Source organism: Erythranthe guttata, chromosome 12, assembly GCF_056151865.1.
Source record: "Erythranthe guttata isolate IM_541 chromosome 12, IM_541, whole genome shotgun sequence".
NCBI lineage: Eukaryota > Viridiplantae > Streptophyta > Magnoliopsida > Lamiales > Phrymaceae > Erythranthe > Erythranthe guttata.
In genome coordinates, this window is record NC_142544.1 from 9312750 (window position 1) to 9327195 (window position 14446).

The 14446-nt window shown below is 36.6% G+C and overlaps 1 protein-coding gene across 1 annotated transcript; it reads left to right on the forward strand.

The window, feature by feature from the left end:
* Window positions 1-1829: 1829 nt before the first annotated feature.
* Window positions 1830-6082, forward strand: EMB1968 (ATPase family associated with various cellular activities (AAA)). The gene is made up of 12 exons (XM_013002260.2): window positions 1830-2047; window positions 2185-2263; window positions 2362-2441; window positions 2636-2755; window positions 2846-2915; window positions 2992-3065; window positions 3160-3280; window positions 3396-3458; window positions 3843-3902; window positions 5141-5266; window positions 5353-5436; window positions 5729-6082. The coding sequence occupies exons 1-12, from the start codon at window positions 2007-2009 to the stop codon at window positions 5810-5812; spliced, it is 1002 nt and encodes a 333-aa protein (XP_012857714.2). The 5' UTR covers window positions 1830-2006; the 3' UTR covers window positions 5813-6082.
* The last annotated feature ends 8364 nt before the right edge of the window (window positions 6083-14446 follow it).

The following is a 14446-nucleotide window of genomic DNA, read 5'->3' on the forward strand; positions in this document are numbered from 1 at the left end:
GACTTCATTACTATCCAAGCTCAAATTGATTAGCTTATATTTTTTCGGTTTCCGGCTTATATCTTTGTTACTAATATCAAATTAAATTATGAAATGCTCATTTTGATACCTACAATAATATTTTGAAAATTCTATAAAATTAATATACTTCAACCACAAATATCAAATAATTTAATATTATTTTTAAATATTAATATAAAAAGAAATCCTTTTTTCTTGATTTTTTTGATTTTGTGTACTTGAATGGGTAGTTGCTATTTTCTAAAGGTGTTTGATAACCTTATATATTAAATCGAAAAAAACTTTATAAATAAAAATAAAGTAAAATTATAAAATAAAAAACAAAAAATAATTAAAAACAAAAAGAAGGAAAAGCAAAAAATGGGGATGGTAGTAGTTGGAAGAAGATAGTGAAATGACAAATTTGAAATTAGAGAGAATATCCCATGGGTAGTCTACTGTCTAGCTTCGCATCACGGGACAACCGTCCCATATTTTAGTACAAAATTGGGACGGGCGTTTGAAGCTTTTGTCCGCACTTCGGTCGGCTTGAAATTCGATTTTGACCATGTTGGAGTCCGAATTTTGGAATGTTGCTTGAAACAAAAATGTAGCCCTTGAAATTAGCTTTCTAATGTCGCTTGAATCAAGTGATTTGGAGTTCGTATGTGTGATGTATGTATGAGTGATCTATGCTCGAAATGATGTTCGTATTTGCAACTTTTCCTTTCTTTTTGATATTTTTTTCTTCATGGACACTTAATTCTCGTTTTTCACCTATAAAACACAAATATGATAAAATCTAAACAAAAGATCCATATAAAGTAAACATATTGATTGTAAAATCTATATTCAACACCATCATGGTCTAAATCACGAGAACAAATTTCAGAAGTCCGCGGTGGAGACTATGGTGACGACGCGACAGAGAATTTTGAGGCGGCGGCATTTGGCTCGCGAATTAATTGTTGGCGGCGGAGATTGTAGTTGTACGACGAAGGTGGAGAATGCAGAGGCGGTGGTGCAGGGCGGTTGGGATGGTGATGGTGTGGTGTGGCGATAGTTCAGATCTAGGTCTTTTTGGGTATATTGTACGGATGATGACGTTGATGGAGAAAATTCGCACATGTTGGACCTGTAATCGACTACATTCAGTAGTCGATTAAGATTTAACCGACTATTCAGTTGTCGAACAAGGTTTAATCGCTATGTTTTTTAATTCATGCTTGAATTTTTGGTCATTGATTCCCTATTTTGCCACTGTGTAGTTGAACTTAGGACATAATGGTGTTGTGTTTTTGTTCCACCATTGTCAATCCATCATTCGATTCGTATAAATTAGTATAATTTTGGTATATTTGTTGTTTTTGTAAAACATAGTTGTTGTTCGTTTTTTCATTGTAGTTGTTTTTGTTATTTTTGCGGTTGGTTGTTTGGATTTTTTTGTTGAATTGTGTTGAGTTTCATTGACGGTATTAGGGTTGTTTTTGTTACAATTAATAGTCAATTTCATTTTTCAACAACAATTTTTGTAGTCAGTTGCTTAATTGACTATGCATGGTTGATAATTGGTTAATACACATAAGATGGGAAAAAAAAATTAAAAAATCGAAAAAAACGTTATAAATAAAAATATAACATAAAACAAAATTATAAAATAAAAAGCAAAAATTAGTTTTAAAAAAAAAGGAAAAAAGAAAAATAGAAATGATAGTAGTTGGAAAAAGATAATGGAATGACAATTTTGAAATTAGAAAAAATGTGAAAGTAACATAAGTTTATCTCAAAAAGTGAAATATGATATGGGGTCTGTGCCTATTAACGAAAGAAAATTTTGAGGTTTTCTTTTTTTTATCAAATAACCCCTTAAATTAGAGTTGGGGGACTGCAAAGAAAATAACCCAATCTTACACTACACACCAATATTCTCCCCCGTCTTCAGAAAGCGGGAAAAATAAAAACCCTTTCCGACGTGCGAAGGGAAAACCTCGATTCACCTAGCAGCAATGGCGCCGTTGCAGAGCTCCCAGCCATGGGTTGAGAAATAGTAAGTCAGATAATTTAACTCCCTCTCACACACACTAATTCACAGATCTCTCTCTCACACACACATTGATTCACTGTTTTCTCGAAGCTCCATATTTTTCTTAAGAATTACTGAAAATTAACGCCGTCAATTGACAGTCGGCCAAAGCAAGTGAAGGACGTTGCTCACCAAGACGAAGTCGTTAGGGTTCTCACTAACACACTTGAGACAACGAATGTACAACAATTTATCTATTTTATTTTTCTCTTAATTTTTCTGCTTAGTGTTCTTATATTCCTTTTTTTTTTTTTTGAATTATTGATTGAATTTTGTAGTGTCCGCACATGCTATTTTACGGGCCTCCGGGTACGGGAAAAACAACGACAGCTCTTGCAATTGCTCATCAGCTTTATGGGTAATTTTTGGATTTTGTGTGTGCTTATAATCTTACTTTCTAATTGAAGTGTATATGCATGTGTATAAAGAAGGTAATATTGATTTATATTAATTTTGGAGTAAATAGATAGTTCTATTAGGTTATTTACGATTATTACAAGCTCCGGCGATACTCGACGATGTACGAGTGTCGATAATAAGTTTTTTTTACAGGCCTGAGTTATACAAGTCTAGAGTACTAGAGCTGAATGCTAGTGATGATCGTGGTATCAATGTTGTTCGCACAAAAATTAAAAACTTTGCCGCAGTTGCTGTCGGTTCTGCTCGACACGGGTATCCTTAATAAATAATAATATTTCTGGTATTTAGCATTACTATGTAAATCATTTATGCTTACTTGGATGCCCTTCTTCATCACTGTAGTGGTTATCCGTGCCCACCTTATAAGATCATAATTCTCGATGAGGCAGATTCGATGACCGAAGATGCTCAGGCAAGTTTGTCGGATTTCCGTACTTGCAATTTTAGTTTCATACAATGTCTTAACAGAGGTTATCGTACCCTTGCAGAATGCCTTGCGGCGAACGATGGAGACGTATTCTAAAGTTACAAGATTCTTCTTTATCTGTAACTATATCAGCAGGTTGTGTGTCGAATATTCATCTATACTGTACTAAAGTGTATTTTGATCCGATTCTCTTGGGAACTGACTTGAGGAGTGATTTGATTTTGTGTAGAATTATAGAACCCCTTGCGTCTAGGTGTGCTAAATTCAGATTCAAGCCACTTACAGAAGAAATCATGAACAATCGTATTTTATATATTTGCAACGAGGAAGGTATCAACTTGGATTCAGAGGTATCGAATAACATACTTTACTTCTCATGCATGTTTAACTAATAGTTTCTCGTGTACATGGTGAACTATTATTTTTTGTTGTTGTTTACAAAACGTGGTTTATTTTCTACTGTAGGCTCTCGCAACCTTAAGTTCTATTTCTCAAGGTGATTTGCGACGGGCTATAACATATCTGCAAGTAAGGCATATGTTTGTAATGTTTTAAAGTAGCTACGTAACTTCAATTCAGTGTCTGCAAAGTTCTTTATTCTGATACGGATCACTAGATTCATACTTTGGCGTAAATCTTCCTAAAACTTAATCACTTGACGGGTTGATAACTCAGTCGCAGTTTGTTCATTTCAAGATATTGCATTAAGATAATTTTGACAATATTACATCAAAGAGAAAATGAACATTTGTTTCCTAATAATTGCTACCCCGTAACTACACTGATGGTAGATACTGCAAATGTATATGTCAGTATGCGAGATGTTACATTAGCACAATTAGGTCGATGCTTTCTCCTTATTTTATTGAACTAAGCGTCTCTCATTGATTTTGATTTTCCCATTTATTCCAGGGTGCTGCTCGCTTATTTGGATCTTCAATTTCATCCAAGGATTTAATTAGTGTGTCCGGTGTAAGTCTATAGAATTTATAGACGACTTCAGATTATTTGCTATGTTTTTATTTCAATACGTGCCTGAATCCAACATTTATGGGGATTGTCCTTGTCTCTCTTTCCCATGGTATGAAGAAGACCGTGTCTTGAAATAGTGATTTGAGTTGTGATGATTCAATATGTGTTCGATTTAGTACATGTGTTTTCTCCTTTTCTCAATCTGCCTCAGCCCCATACTTAATACTTCTTCATTGATGACTGTGCTCTGTAACAACTTGTACTGCAATTGATTTTGAAATATCTTGAGACTGTTTCGTGCATATTGCACTAGTTTGCTTGGACAACTTTGGCAATATTTCTGTACTTTTTTAACTTGAAGTGTTGAGAAAAAAGTTGGTGCAAAATTAAGACGGTTCAGAAGTTTCCTCTTCGAATGTTTTTGAACTATTTTCTTCATTTCTTTCTCAGCTTAGAAAGCCTTAAAGATGCTGGTTCTTCTCGATCACTATTTTGGATTATGTTAACAGTAATTATAGTTCATTGCTTACTATTATGGATAACGTTAATAGTAATTATAACTAATTGCTTCCGTTTGAGCATTAGTGGTAGATTGTGGGTTGCTTCTGGTTATTAAGTAGTACTGTAAACCAGCAGTGGTCGTATACTGACACTAAAAGTTGGTATATAACTAGTCGAATTATATATCATGTTGGATTTCATTTGAATGACAATTTGTTTAATTGTGGCCCTAAGGGCATCTATATTTGGCCTATTTACAAGTTATGGCGATGAATCACTGTTTCTGAATATCAGCTGCCAAATTAAAAATGTCAATGTATACATATTGAAATTTGTTGTGAAAATTGATGATTTGATCAACAGTTCAAAAGTACCAGCAATTATTACTTCACAATTGTTTGATCAACTTCAATGTGGCTTTTTTGTATGTGTTATAGCAATTAACAGAATTTCAACAATGCTAACAAAGTGTAACAGAACGAATTGCTCGGATGAGATAGAGAAAAGATCATCCATGCATGAAACCTATAACCAACCTCGTTCAGCATTTGTGCTTAGGAATTCGCCATTCAACTCTTTCAATATTTATGATTTTCTACGGACGTGATTTTTCTTGTGCTTGAAAGAACGTATATTTTTCGACACAAAAACGCATAATTTTAGCTATTACACTCTTGTCTAGATGACTTGTTCTTGTTTTAGAAGTTTAATTCCGATTCTGACATGTGAATGATCAGGTCATCCCTGACGATGTTGTGGATGCACTTGTTTCTGCATGCAAAAGTGGTAATTTCGACATGGCAGACAAGGAAGTCAAAAATGTTATAGCTGAAGGATATCCGGCTTCTCAAATGCTTTCACAGGTTTATTTGATATTGCACTATTCTATTACTGTTTCTGTTTTTTTTTCCCCTCTTCCAGACAAATAGTGACGTAGTTCCTCTTCCAGTTGTATGATATAATTGTCGAGTCAGATGATATTTCGGACAACCAGAAAGCAAGAATATGCAAGAAATTCGCAGAGGCGGATAAGGTGAAAATGTTTTTTTCTTGTTTTTTTAATAGAAAGTGTTTGTTTTGCTGTTGTGGGTTTTATGCATGTGATACTATTTTAAGCAAAACAACAAAGTTTCTTGAGGAAGAACATTTTTTTTCAAAGAAAAACTTCTCATTATTTCTACAATCTGAATGGAACTCTATATGTAAAAATACATCGAAGCCTCTTATTGCAATTAACTCTAGAGCAATGAGTAATGATTTCTTGCTACTTTTGTAGTTTATTTTTAATTATTTATTTATGTTCATTTTTTTCGGTGCATTTGCAGTGTCTTATTGATGGAGCAGATGAATACTTGCAGCTATTGGATGCGTCTGGCAATATAATACGCGCAATTAGTAACATGCCATGAGAATTTTCTTTTGGGAGTTAGACATCCAGGTCCTTCATTACCTTTTTTACCCGATTTTGAGGAACAATGATTCAAAACTTTGTGCTCAAAAGATCAGTTGGTTTCTTGATTAAGCATGAATCTTTCTCTATGTTCAAGCTTATGTTAATGTATGGGGGGATCGGTGTGGAGAATAATTATGTTGTGTACGATGAAAACGGTCTAAACTTTTGTGTAACCATTAACAAGTCGTGTTTTCGTGCAATTTTATCCGTCGACAAGGTTCATAAATTGCAGTGCTAAGTTTTTATTTGCATCTTGAACTTTACTGACGATTTTGTTGTGAGAAACAACATGAACCGCAGTTGGATAATTCATAATAAGTTAATTTATGCACGTGGTGAACATCTATTGTTGACATGGATTGAGGTTTTTGGTTTCATTGATTTCGTTGGTTTCGTTTGTTGTTGACCTAGTATCTCATGTGTGCTCTTCATATGATTTTGATTTTGGACACCAGTAAGACCCTAATGAAATTCGAGCATGACATAATTGATTACGTTTTTTTTTTGACAAGAAAAAAGGAGTTTCATTACTACTACATTTCGGACAAAACAATATCTCTGATTCTTACACTAAAGATCATTCAAAGCATAAGAGTCATTCTTGGATAAAGCTGCTATTTCATGAGTTGCCTGATTGCCCTCTCAGAAGATGTGTTGGGCTCTAAAAAGATCAAAACTTGCTCCCAACTGTTTGATATTTTCGATAATATTGCCGTACTTTGCCATGGAACCTAAATCCCCTCCAATGGATGTTTACCACCATACTCGAGTCGCCTTCTAAAATGACTTTTCTCCAATTCTTTTCTCGAGCCACTTCAATATCCGCAGAAGTATGATCCAATAAGTAGGATCCAACATTTGATGTTTGCAGCCATACAACAATCCCAAACAATCCCCGGAACTTGACCTGGCTATAACTCCACTACCGCACTTACTAGCCAAGGGATTTATGGCCTCATCAAAATTCAGCTTGACAAACTCCCTCTTCGGGCTGAGCCATTTCTCAAAACTTCTGACCCTCTTGATATTCGACTTCAAAACTTCAGTTGTAGCAGACTGAAGCTCATTCCAATATCTACTAGCAAAAACAACAATTTCCAATAGTGTCCGTTGTAATCCCTTCGAAAACACGTATGTTACGAGCCTCCCATGTAGCCCAGCATAGCACAATACATCTTTTGAAAATATCTGCATCTCATTTATTCTTTATATCTATCATCCATTCCCTCATCTGAGTTTTTGTCGTAGTGTAGTTCAATTGCGGAATATCACTAAGAGCCCATATTTGACGTGATACAGTGCAAAAATAGATGCAACACATTACATATTCCTAGCGATCACCACAAATAGTACGCCTACTTACGTCCATTACCTTTTTTTTCACCAAGTTTGTACAAGTAGGTAACAAATTCCTGCACGCTCTCCAAAGGAAAATTTTAAGTTTGCTGGGGAGGTTCAATGACCAAAAGTCCAAAGCCATTTCCAATCTCCAGCACGCCGAGTGTTCGAGCTACAACCTTGTCGATCAGATTTATCTTGATCCCTTCGCATCACTAGATGGTAGACACTACAAACTGAAAATACTCTGCTCCGATTATAGTGCCATACATAAAGATCTTCATCCTTTCTATTATCCAACGGGACTGACATGATTGCTTACAATCCTCTTCAAAGAACAAAGCCCGTATTACTTCATATTCAACATCCCTACATCATCGATCAGACTACTCTTTCATCTCCGCACGATCATCCCTTCCTGGAGTAACAAATTCAAAATTTCTTTCCCCACGAATCCATTTATGGACTCACCATTTCCAACCCTCTAGCGAAAGCCTGCTTCGAGGAGATTTTTAGTTCCCTATAAACTTCTCGTAGTGTATGATGGATTCGAACTCAATGAGGACTCGAGACCATTCATATTAGGGTAGTATCCAGCTTTAAAGATTTTGCCTAACGCAATATTAAATACTTCTAATTCACTGAAACTAAGGCCACCAACCCGCGTACTTTTACAAAGTTCCTTGTGAGTCTTCCCTCCTAAATTTAGCCATATGCTTTTCGAGGTTCTAAGTGAAATCAGTTAATTTAAAGAAGCTCATCACATATGAGGGAATCAATTGAATTACTGCTTTAGCTAAAACTTCCTTACCACCCTTTGACAATCATTTTTATTTCCAACCCATAACGCGAGCACAAACCATTTCACGAATGTTAGCAAAAACCCCCCGTTTAGATTTTCCTATGCATGATAGTTGGGAGTCCAAAATATTTCTCGTGTTTTTCCACTACTTCCATGGTTAAATATAGCCGAATTCTCTCAATTACTTCCGCTCTTGTGTGCTTGCTAAACACGATGCTGGATTTCTGAAAATTAACAACCTGGCCAGAAGTTGCGTCATAAATCTGGAGCATTTGCTTAGTGCAATTAACGAACTCCTCAGTCGCCTTGCAGAAAACCATAATATCGTCCCCAAATAGGAGATGGGAGACCTTTAGGGCACCTCTACACACAAAAAGTCTTGATAAGTTCCCTTTGGTTTCCTCTCTTCGTATCAACGCGCTTAATGCCTCAACACAAGATAAAGAAAATTTGGCGAAAGAGGGTCACCATGACGAACACCCCTCTCGGGAGAAATTCCACCAATTGAACCACCATTCAGTATAAAAGAATAGGTAACTGTAGTCACACACATCATGTTCTGATCAACCACTCAAGTATTTATGCCTAGTCTCACCATAACATTCTGTTGAAATACCCATTCACTGCGGTGGTAAACCGTGCTCATGTCCAATTTTATGGCCATATACTCTCCAATACTACGTTTCATATAATCATAAGATATAAGAATGTTATCGGACATAAACCATGAGGGCACAAAGGTAGATTGAGACTACAAAATTAATATGATTCATAAATGGCTTTAATCGATTAAAAATGGGTTTATAAGCAATTGTATAGACGACATTGCACAGGTTGATCGGTCGAAATTGAGCCATAGTATCCGAAGTAACACATGATGGTATAAGTAAAATATGAGTAGAGTTACAACTTGCTGGAAATTTCAAGTGGTTAAGAATTCGCAATACCCATCTAGTGACATCATTCCCCACTATATGCCTAAACCGTTGATAAAAAACAATGAAAAATCCATTAGGGTTTGGAGATTTAAGACGATGTATACCATCCAATGCTCGTTTGACCTATGAAGCTGTGTATTCGTGTATACGTTCAACGTTCATATCTTCACTGATCCTCTGTTCCATAGCTGCTAAAACCACATTTAATTCCTCATTTGTCGGTTTTTTGGACGTAAAGATATTTCAAAAATATTAAGTCACAATTCCCTCCATTTCACTCTCGTCGTTGCACCACTCACCAACCGAATTTCTTAAGCCCATAAATGTATTTTTCTTCTTCCGAGAAGAGCTCTAGCATGGAAGAATTTTGTATATTTGTTCCCCTCCTTTATCCGATGAGATTTGGCACGTTGTCTCCACATCATCCCCTCCTTATCAAACAAGCCTTCCAATTCGGCACTCACATTTGTACTTGTTGACAAACTTCTTTTAGTAAGAACGCCCTTTTTTTAATAGGCTAGTTTCCGTGTAATTTTATTAATACTTTTAGTAACTCTGCAAAAAGAAAACTTGCTCGAATTTATTAAACCGCATTTACAATTTCAAGAGTACTGTGTGGATCTCTATGATCATTGAGTCGCAAACTTTTAGTCCAGTATTTCTCCATAACTTTGGCACACTCATTTGTCTTCAACCACATCGCCTCAAACATAAACCCACGTTTCCTGCTACGAATGCCCACACCACCCCGATTCTTTAAATCAATACGGATCGGTATATGGCCCAAATTATGTGCCTCGAGATGTATAACACGATTATCTTGGAAGAGGGTTTTCCAATCATCTATGGTTCATGCTCGGTCAATGCGTTCTCTTGTCATACATGGGTATTTTCTGTTGTTGGACCATGTATATGGATAGCCTAAAAATCCTAAATCATCCAGCCCCGAATCCCGTAAGCACTTACTAAACTCGTGGATGCTATTGTAGGAGGGCGGCCTGCCTGCCTCTGATTTTTTCAGAGATAGAAAGCATGGCGTTAAAATATCTAGCGCATAACCACGACCTTGGCGAATGGGATGAAAGATATCTCAAAAGTTGTCATAATTTATATCGTAATGTTTCATCTTGATCTCCATAAACTCCCGTAAATCTCCAACTTAAATTAGCATCATCATCGTAAACATACACACACGTCGATATGATTTTGCCAAGTAACTTTGTAGAATCGATGTGATGTCCCTTGACCAAAGAACCTCAAGACCCCACCCCCCCAAGAAGCCCCTAACATCCACCGCCACTCCAATTTTTATTTATTTATTTATTTTTGGCAATAAAATAAGTTTTATTAAAGATGTAAAAATGGATTACGATGGGGCCCCATTAAAATCTTGTTCGCCACACAACGAAAGAAGACCCGTAAAGATATCTTCTGTGATGACTATACAGACAGATCTTGTCTATGGAATGAAGACCCCACACAAGGAATAACGTAGCATATTCTTTTGTTAAGGAAGCTTACGTCCACAACTCTCGTCGCGAGTATCACCATCGTCAGGATAGAATTGGAATTCCATATTTCTGTCGAGCTAAAGTAGAGAGAAGATATATTTAATTTAGAGTATAGCTTTTTTAATTTCTTGTATTTCAAATTTCCCTATCCGTTAGAGGCTTTTTGAAGTTTTAGATTTTTTAGAATAGAATTCTCCAAATTTTATTATGTTATTTTAAGGGTACTCTTTTCCTTGTGTAGGCCTACAAGGTTTTTGACGAGAACCCCTTTGTAACTTTTGATATATATGGAATAAAGTTCTTTTTTTCGGCAAAAAAGTAAAAAAAATAAAAAAAAAATATTTCTATATATAGTAGATGATTGCTCGTAGAAGGGAGGTATTATAATCAGTAAAGGAGATGTGGCTTTGATGAGAATGAGCCAATGCAGCAAAGTTGTCAACTACACCGTTTATTGCATATATATATATATATATATATATATATATATATATATATATATATATATATATATATATATATATATCACGGCCCATGCAATTGGAACCGAATCATAAAGCATATCCATCACCAGTTTTGAATCTATGTCCACCGTTCGACGAACAATTCCCATATCACAGCAAATTTGCAGTCCCTCGTGTAAGTTTCTGACCTCCGCATATAGATTAGAACGCTGGCCATAAAAGGAAGAATACCTCCTTTTTGATTCAACCTTCTCTTTAATAACTCGAATTTTCCACCGGATAATTTGGTCTCCGAAAGAAACATGAATAAGATATCCGAGTGTACGGATAGTCCTACAGCCCACCTAGCCCTCTACAGTTCCATGATAGGCAACTCATAACAATTGGCAGAACCCTGTTAAGTATATGACCCAAATGTAGGCACCAGGATGGGATACAAATAATATTTTTATGAAGACTAGTGATTTTGTGAACACTTGAAAATAAAATATTGTTCTGTAGAGAAAGTAATTAGACTAGTGTTTTGTGGATGAAAAAATTACTTCTCTTTTTGTTTTTTTGTCTTTTTTTACAATCATCTCTAGCACTCCATATTTATAGCGAGGAGTACATTAATCTTATAATAAATTACATGACGACTCTTAGACTAACAATTCTTCTAATTCTAATTTAATACATAGGAAAATCAAAAGACAATTGTCTAGATACATTTAGACAATGGTACTTCAAATTCACATTTATTCTAACATTCAATCCCCCACTTATTCCAACATGAATGTGTTGGGAATCGGGCACGTGTACGCAGCGGAAAACAAAATTTTTTATGCGATTTAAACAATTTAAAACACATAAACACATGCCCGACAATATTGAAACAATTAATTGCGTACCTTTGCGCTTCCAGCGAAATTAAAAACAACATACATTGCGTACCTTTGCGCTTCCAGCGAAATTAAAACAACAACATGCTTAATTACTTAATCGAAATTAAATCAATTAGCATGCTCGCGTTTAAATCAAATAATCATGCTCGCAATAATAAAACCAATTTCATGTAGACACATAAAATCATACAAGTTTCTTATTAAAACGAACATGCATATATTAATTTAAACGTAACTGAATCGAATGACAATAGATTCGAAACATTACCTCTTGAAGCGTGAGGTAGGCGCACTAAGCAAAGCTAGATTTCCACGGAAACCAATCCGTGCAATCCGGGGCAGCAACGGAGATGATCCGAGCTACGGCGGCGCGTGTGATTCACGTGCTTTCCTTGAAGCATCAATCGAACGAAGACTCGAGAAGATGGCCAGCTGCTCTTCCCACTCCTATTGATCCAACCTGTTTGCTGATCTGAAATTACAGCCTTGCTCCGACTTCAATATCTCCATGCTTATTTACTGGATGGACAATTCCTTCGAGAATAATGTATATTTATGAGTCTTGAAGCTTCTGTCAAAATGTCACGTCCATCCGATCGCCGGTTGATTTATGGCGAATTTTCTTGCTGGACAGCGCATAAAATCCGAGAGCAGTTTTTCAGACTTGCCTTCTCGCATCTTCGATTCTTCGATCTTCCTCCTCTTGGATTTCACCTCGTATACTTCGATCTACTAAACACGTGGCACTAGACACGCAATAGTTAGAAAAACGGAAGAACATAAACAAGGAAAGAAATACCAAAAGGATCAGCCAACGGATGGCCGATTCCGGCGATTTTCCGGCGACGGCGCGGTGGCCGTGGGGAGATGGCCGAGCGAGAGAGAGAGAGAGAGAGCGGCTAGGGTTATGAACGTGTGTTGTCTTATTTGTGTGTGTGCAAGACCTATAAATCAAGTATTTATAGTGTCTTGCATAAAACCCTAACGGGCTTAAGTTGGACCGGGCCCAACAGCTTAAGTTCGTTAGTTCATTTACTTGCTCGTCTCTCTCAATTCAATGATCGGAAAAATGTAACGATTACAATTTCGGAATAATTATAATGTCCTCGTCATTACGAGTGCCAACTCTCGATTTCAAACTTTCCAAAAGTGGAAACCCTAATCCAGTGCACTTTCTAAATTTGGAAACTTCCCGATTTAGAAAGTCCACTACGATGTTCGCCTATTCTTTTCCTTTTCTTATTCTCATTCATAATTCCAAATTACGAATGTTGGACCCAATCATATTTACTTCCAATCATGCAAAGATAAACCATTTTATCTCTAACCGTTTATTCAAAGATCTCATGTGCACGAGAAGTATGACCCTCAATGGTTCAGGTTTAAGCTAGCCGTGGGCCCACAACCCTTTGTGGTCAAAACTCGTCCCTTAGAGCTACGATTAAGATGAAGCTCATTTCACCTTAATCACCCAACAAATCAAGATTGGCGTCTAGCAACTACGCGTCATGATTCCCTAGATACAAATGAAGTGCCTGCAAGAACCTTCAGATATAGTTAACGTACAGTACGGTCCATTCGATACATATGTCCCGATTGAACTAGAGGCATTGGTTCGTCGAGACCTCTTTATATGTTCAATAACGGTGCGATCATTCTAAGTGTTGTAATCGTTACGTGCATGACTTAGAGAATCGAATTCTCTAATCATCACCTAGTCAGCTCTGGCCAGAGACTTAGAATGATTATAAACTTTCAGAACACACAGGACATCCAAGACTATTCTAGCGATTGAATCCCTGACTACAATGCACAGACCTCCCACTAGATTTCGGACTGCACGAACACTGGCCCTTGGGATGGTCCTCGATGGAACTCAGGGACAGGTCACGATACAGCTGGTCCTCTAGTGAACTCACGGTGATGTCTAGGTCATAAGGACTAATGGTGTACAACTATACCATAGATATCTCTACTCGATTATTGGGAACCACTTAGAGATTTCTAGGGTGAGGGAGTTCAGTGAACTCGTCAACTTACGAGCACCCACTTATGCATGCCGATATCACAATACCGTTTACTGATGAGATGCAGTACACATACACTAAGTGCTTGTCTCTTAATGGGAAAGGCCGATATCCTCATTGGTGGCGTAACCCTTCGACTAGGAACACGTTTAACAGTTATAATACTAAAGTAAATATCTCACGATCCTAACGATCATTTACTCGTACTTGTAATAACTGTAAGGACTATATCTATGCTTGTGACAAAGGGACAAAGATATAGAATGCCAAGTTGTTTTATCATTAATACGAATAAAGGTTCGTTTATTACAATAATAAATACGAAAGACCACAGCCACATGTTGGCTTGTTGGTCACCTACTCTTACAGAATGCCCACTTCTTCCAATATTGAATTGCCATTAACTCCAATATTGAATTCACAGTAAGTCCACTTATTCCAACATTGCCTCCCGTAAATTGAATTTGCTTCTGACTCCAAAACCTTCAACATTCTTCGACGAAACGGGACCTCCAAGTGGCTTAGTGAAAATATCCGCAAGTTGTTCTTTACTTTTGCAATACTCAAGATTGAGTTCACCCTCATTAATAAGTTCCCTTAAGAAATGGAAACGGAGACATATGTGT

What these genes read in the sequence shown, in the direction of transcription:
- EMB1968 (XM_013002260.2), top strand. Translation starts at nt 2,007, where the DNA reads ATGGCGCCGTTGCAGAGCTCCCAGCCATGGGTTGAGAAATA. An exon ending in GTCGGTTCTGCTCGACACGG is followed by an intron (nt 2,756 to 2,845) that starts GTATCCTTAATA and finishes TCATCACTGTAG; the next exon opens with TGGTTATCCGTGCCCACCTT. An exon ending in ATTTAATTAGTGTGTCCGGT is followed by an intron (nt 3,903 to 5,140) that starts GTAAGTCTATAG and finishes GTGAATGATCAG; the next exon opens with GTCATCCCTGACGATGTTGT.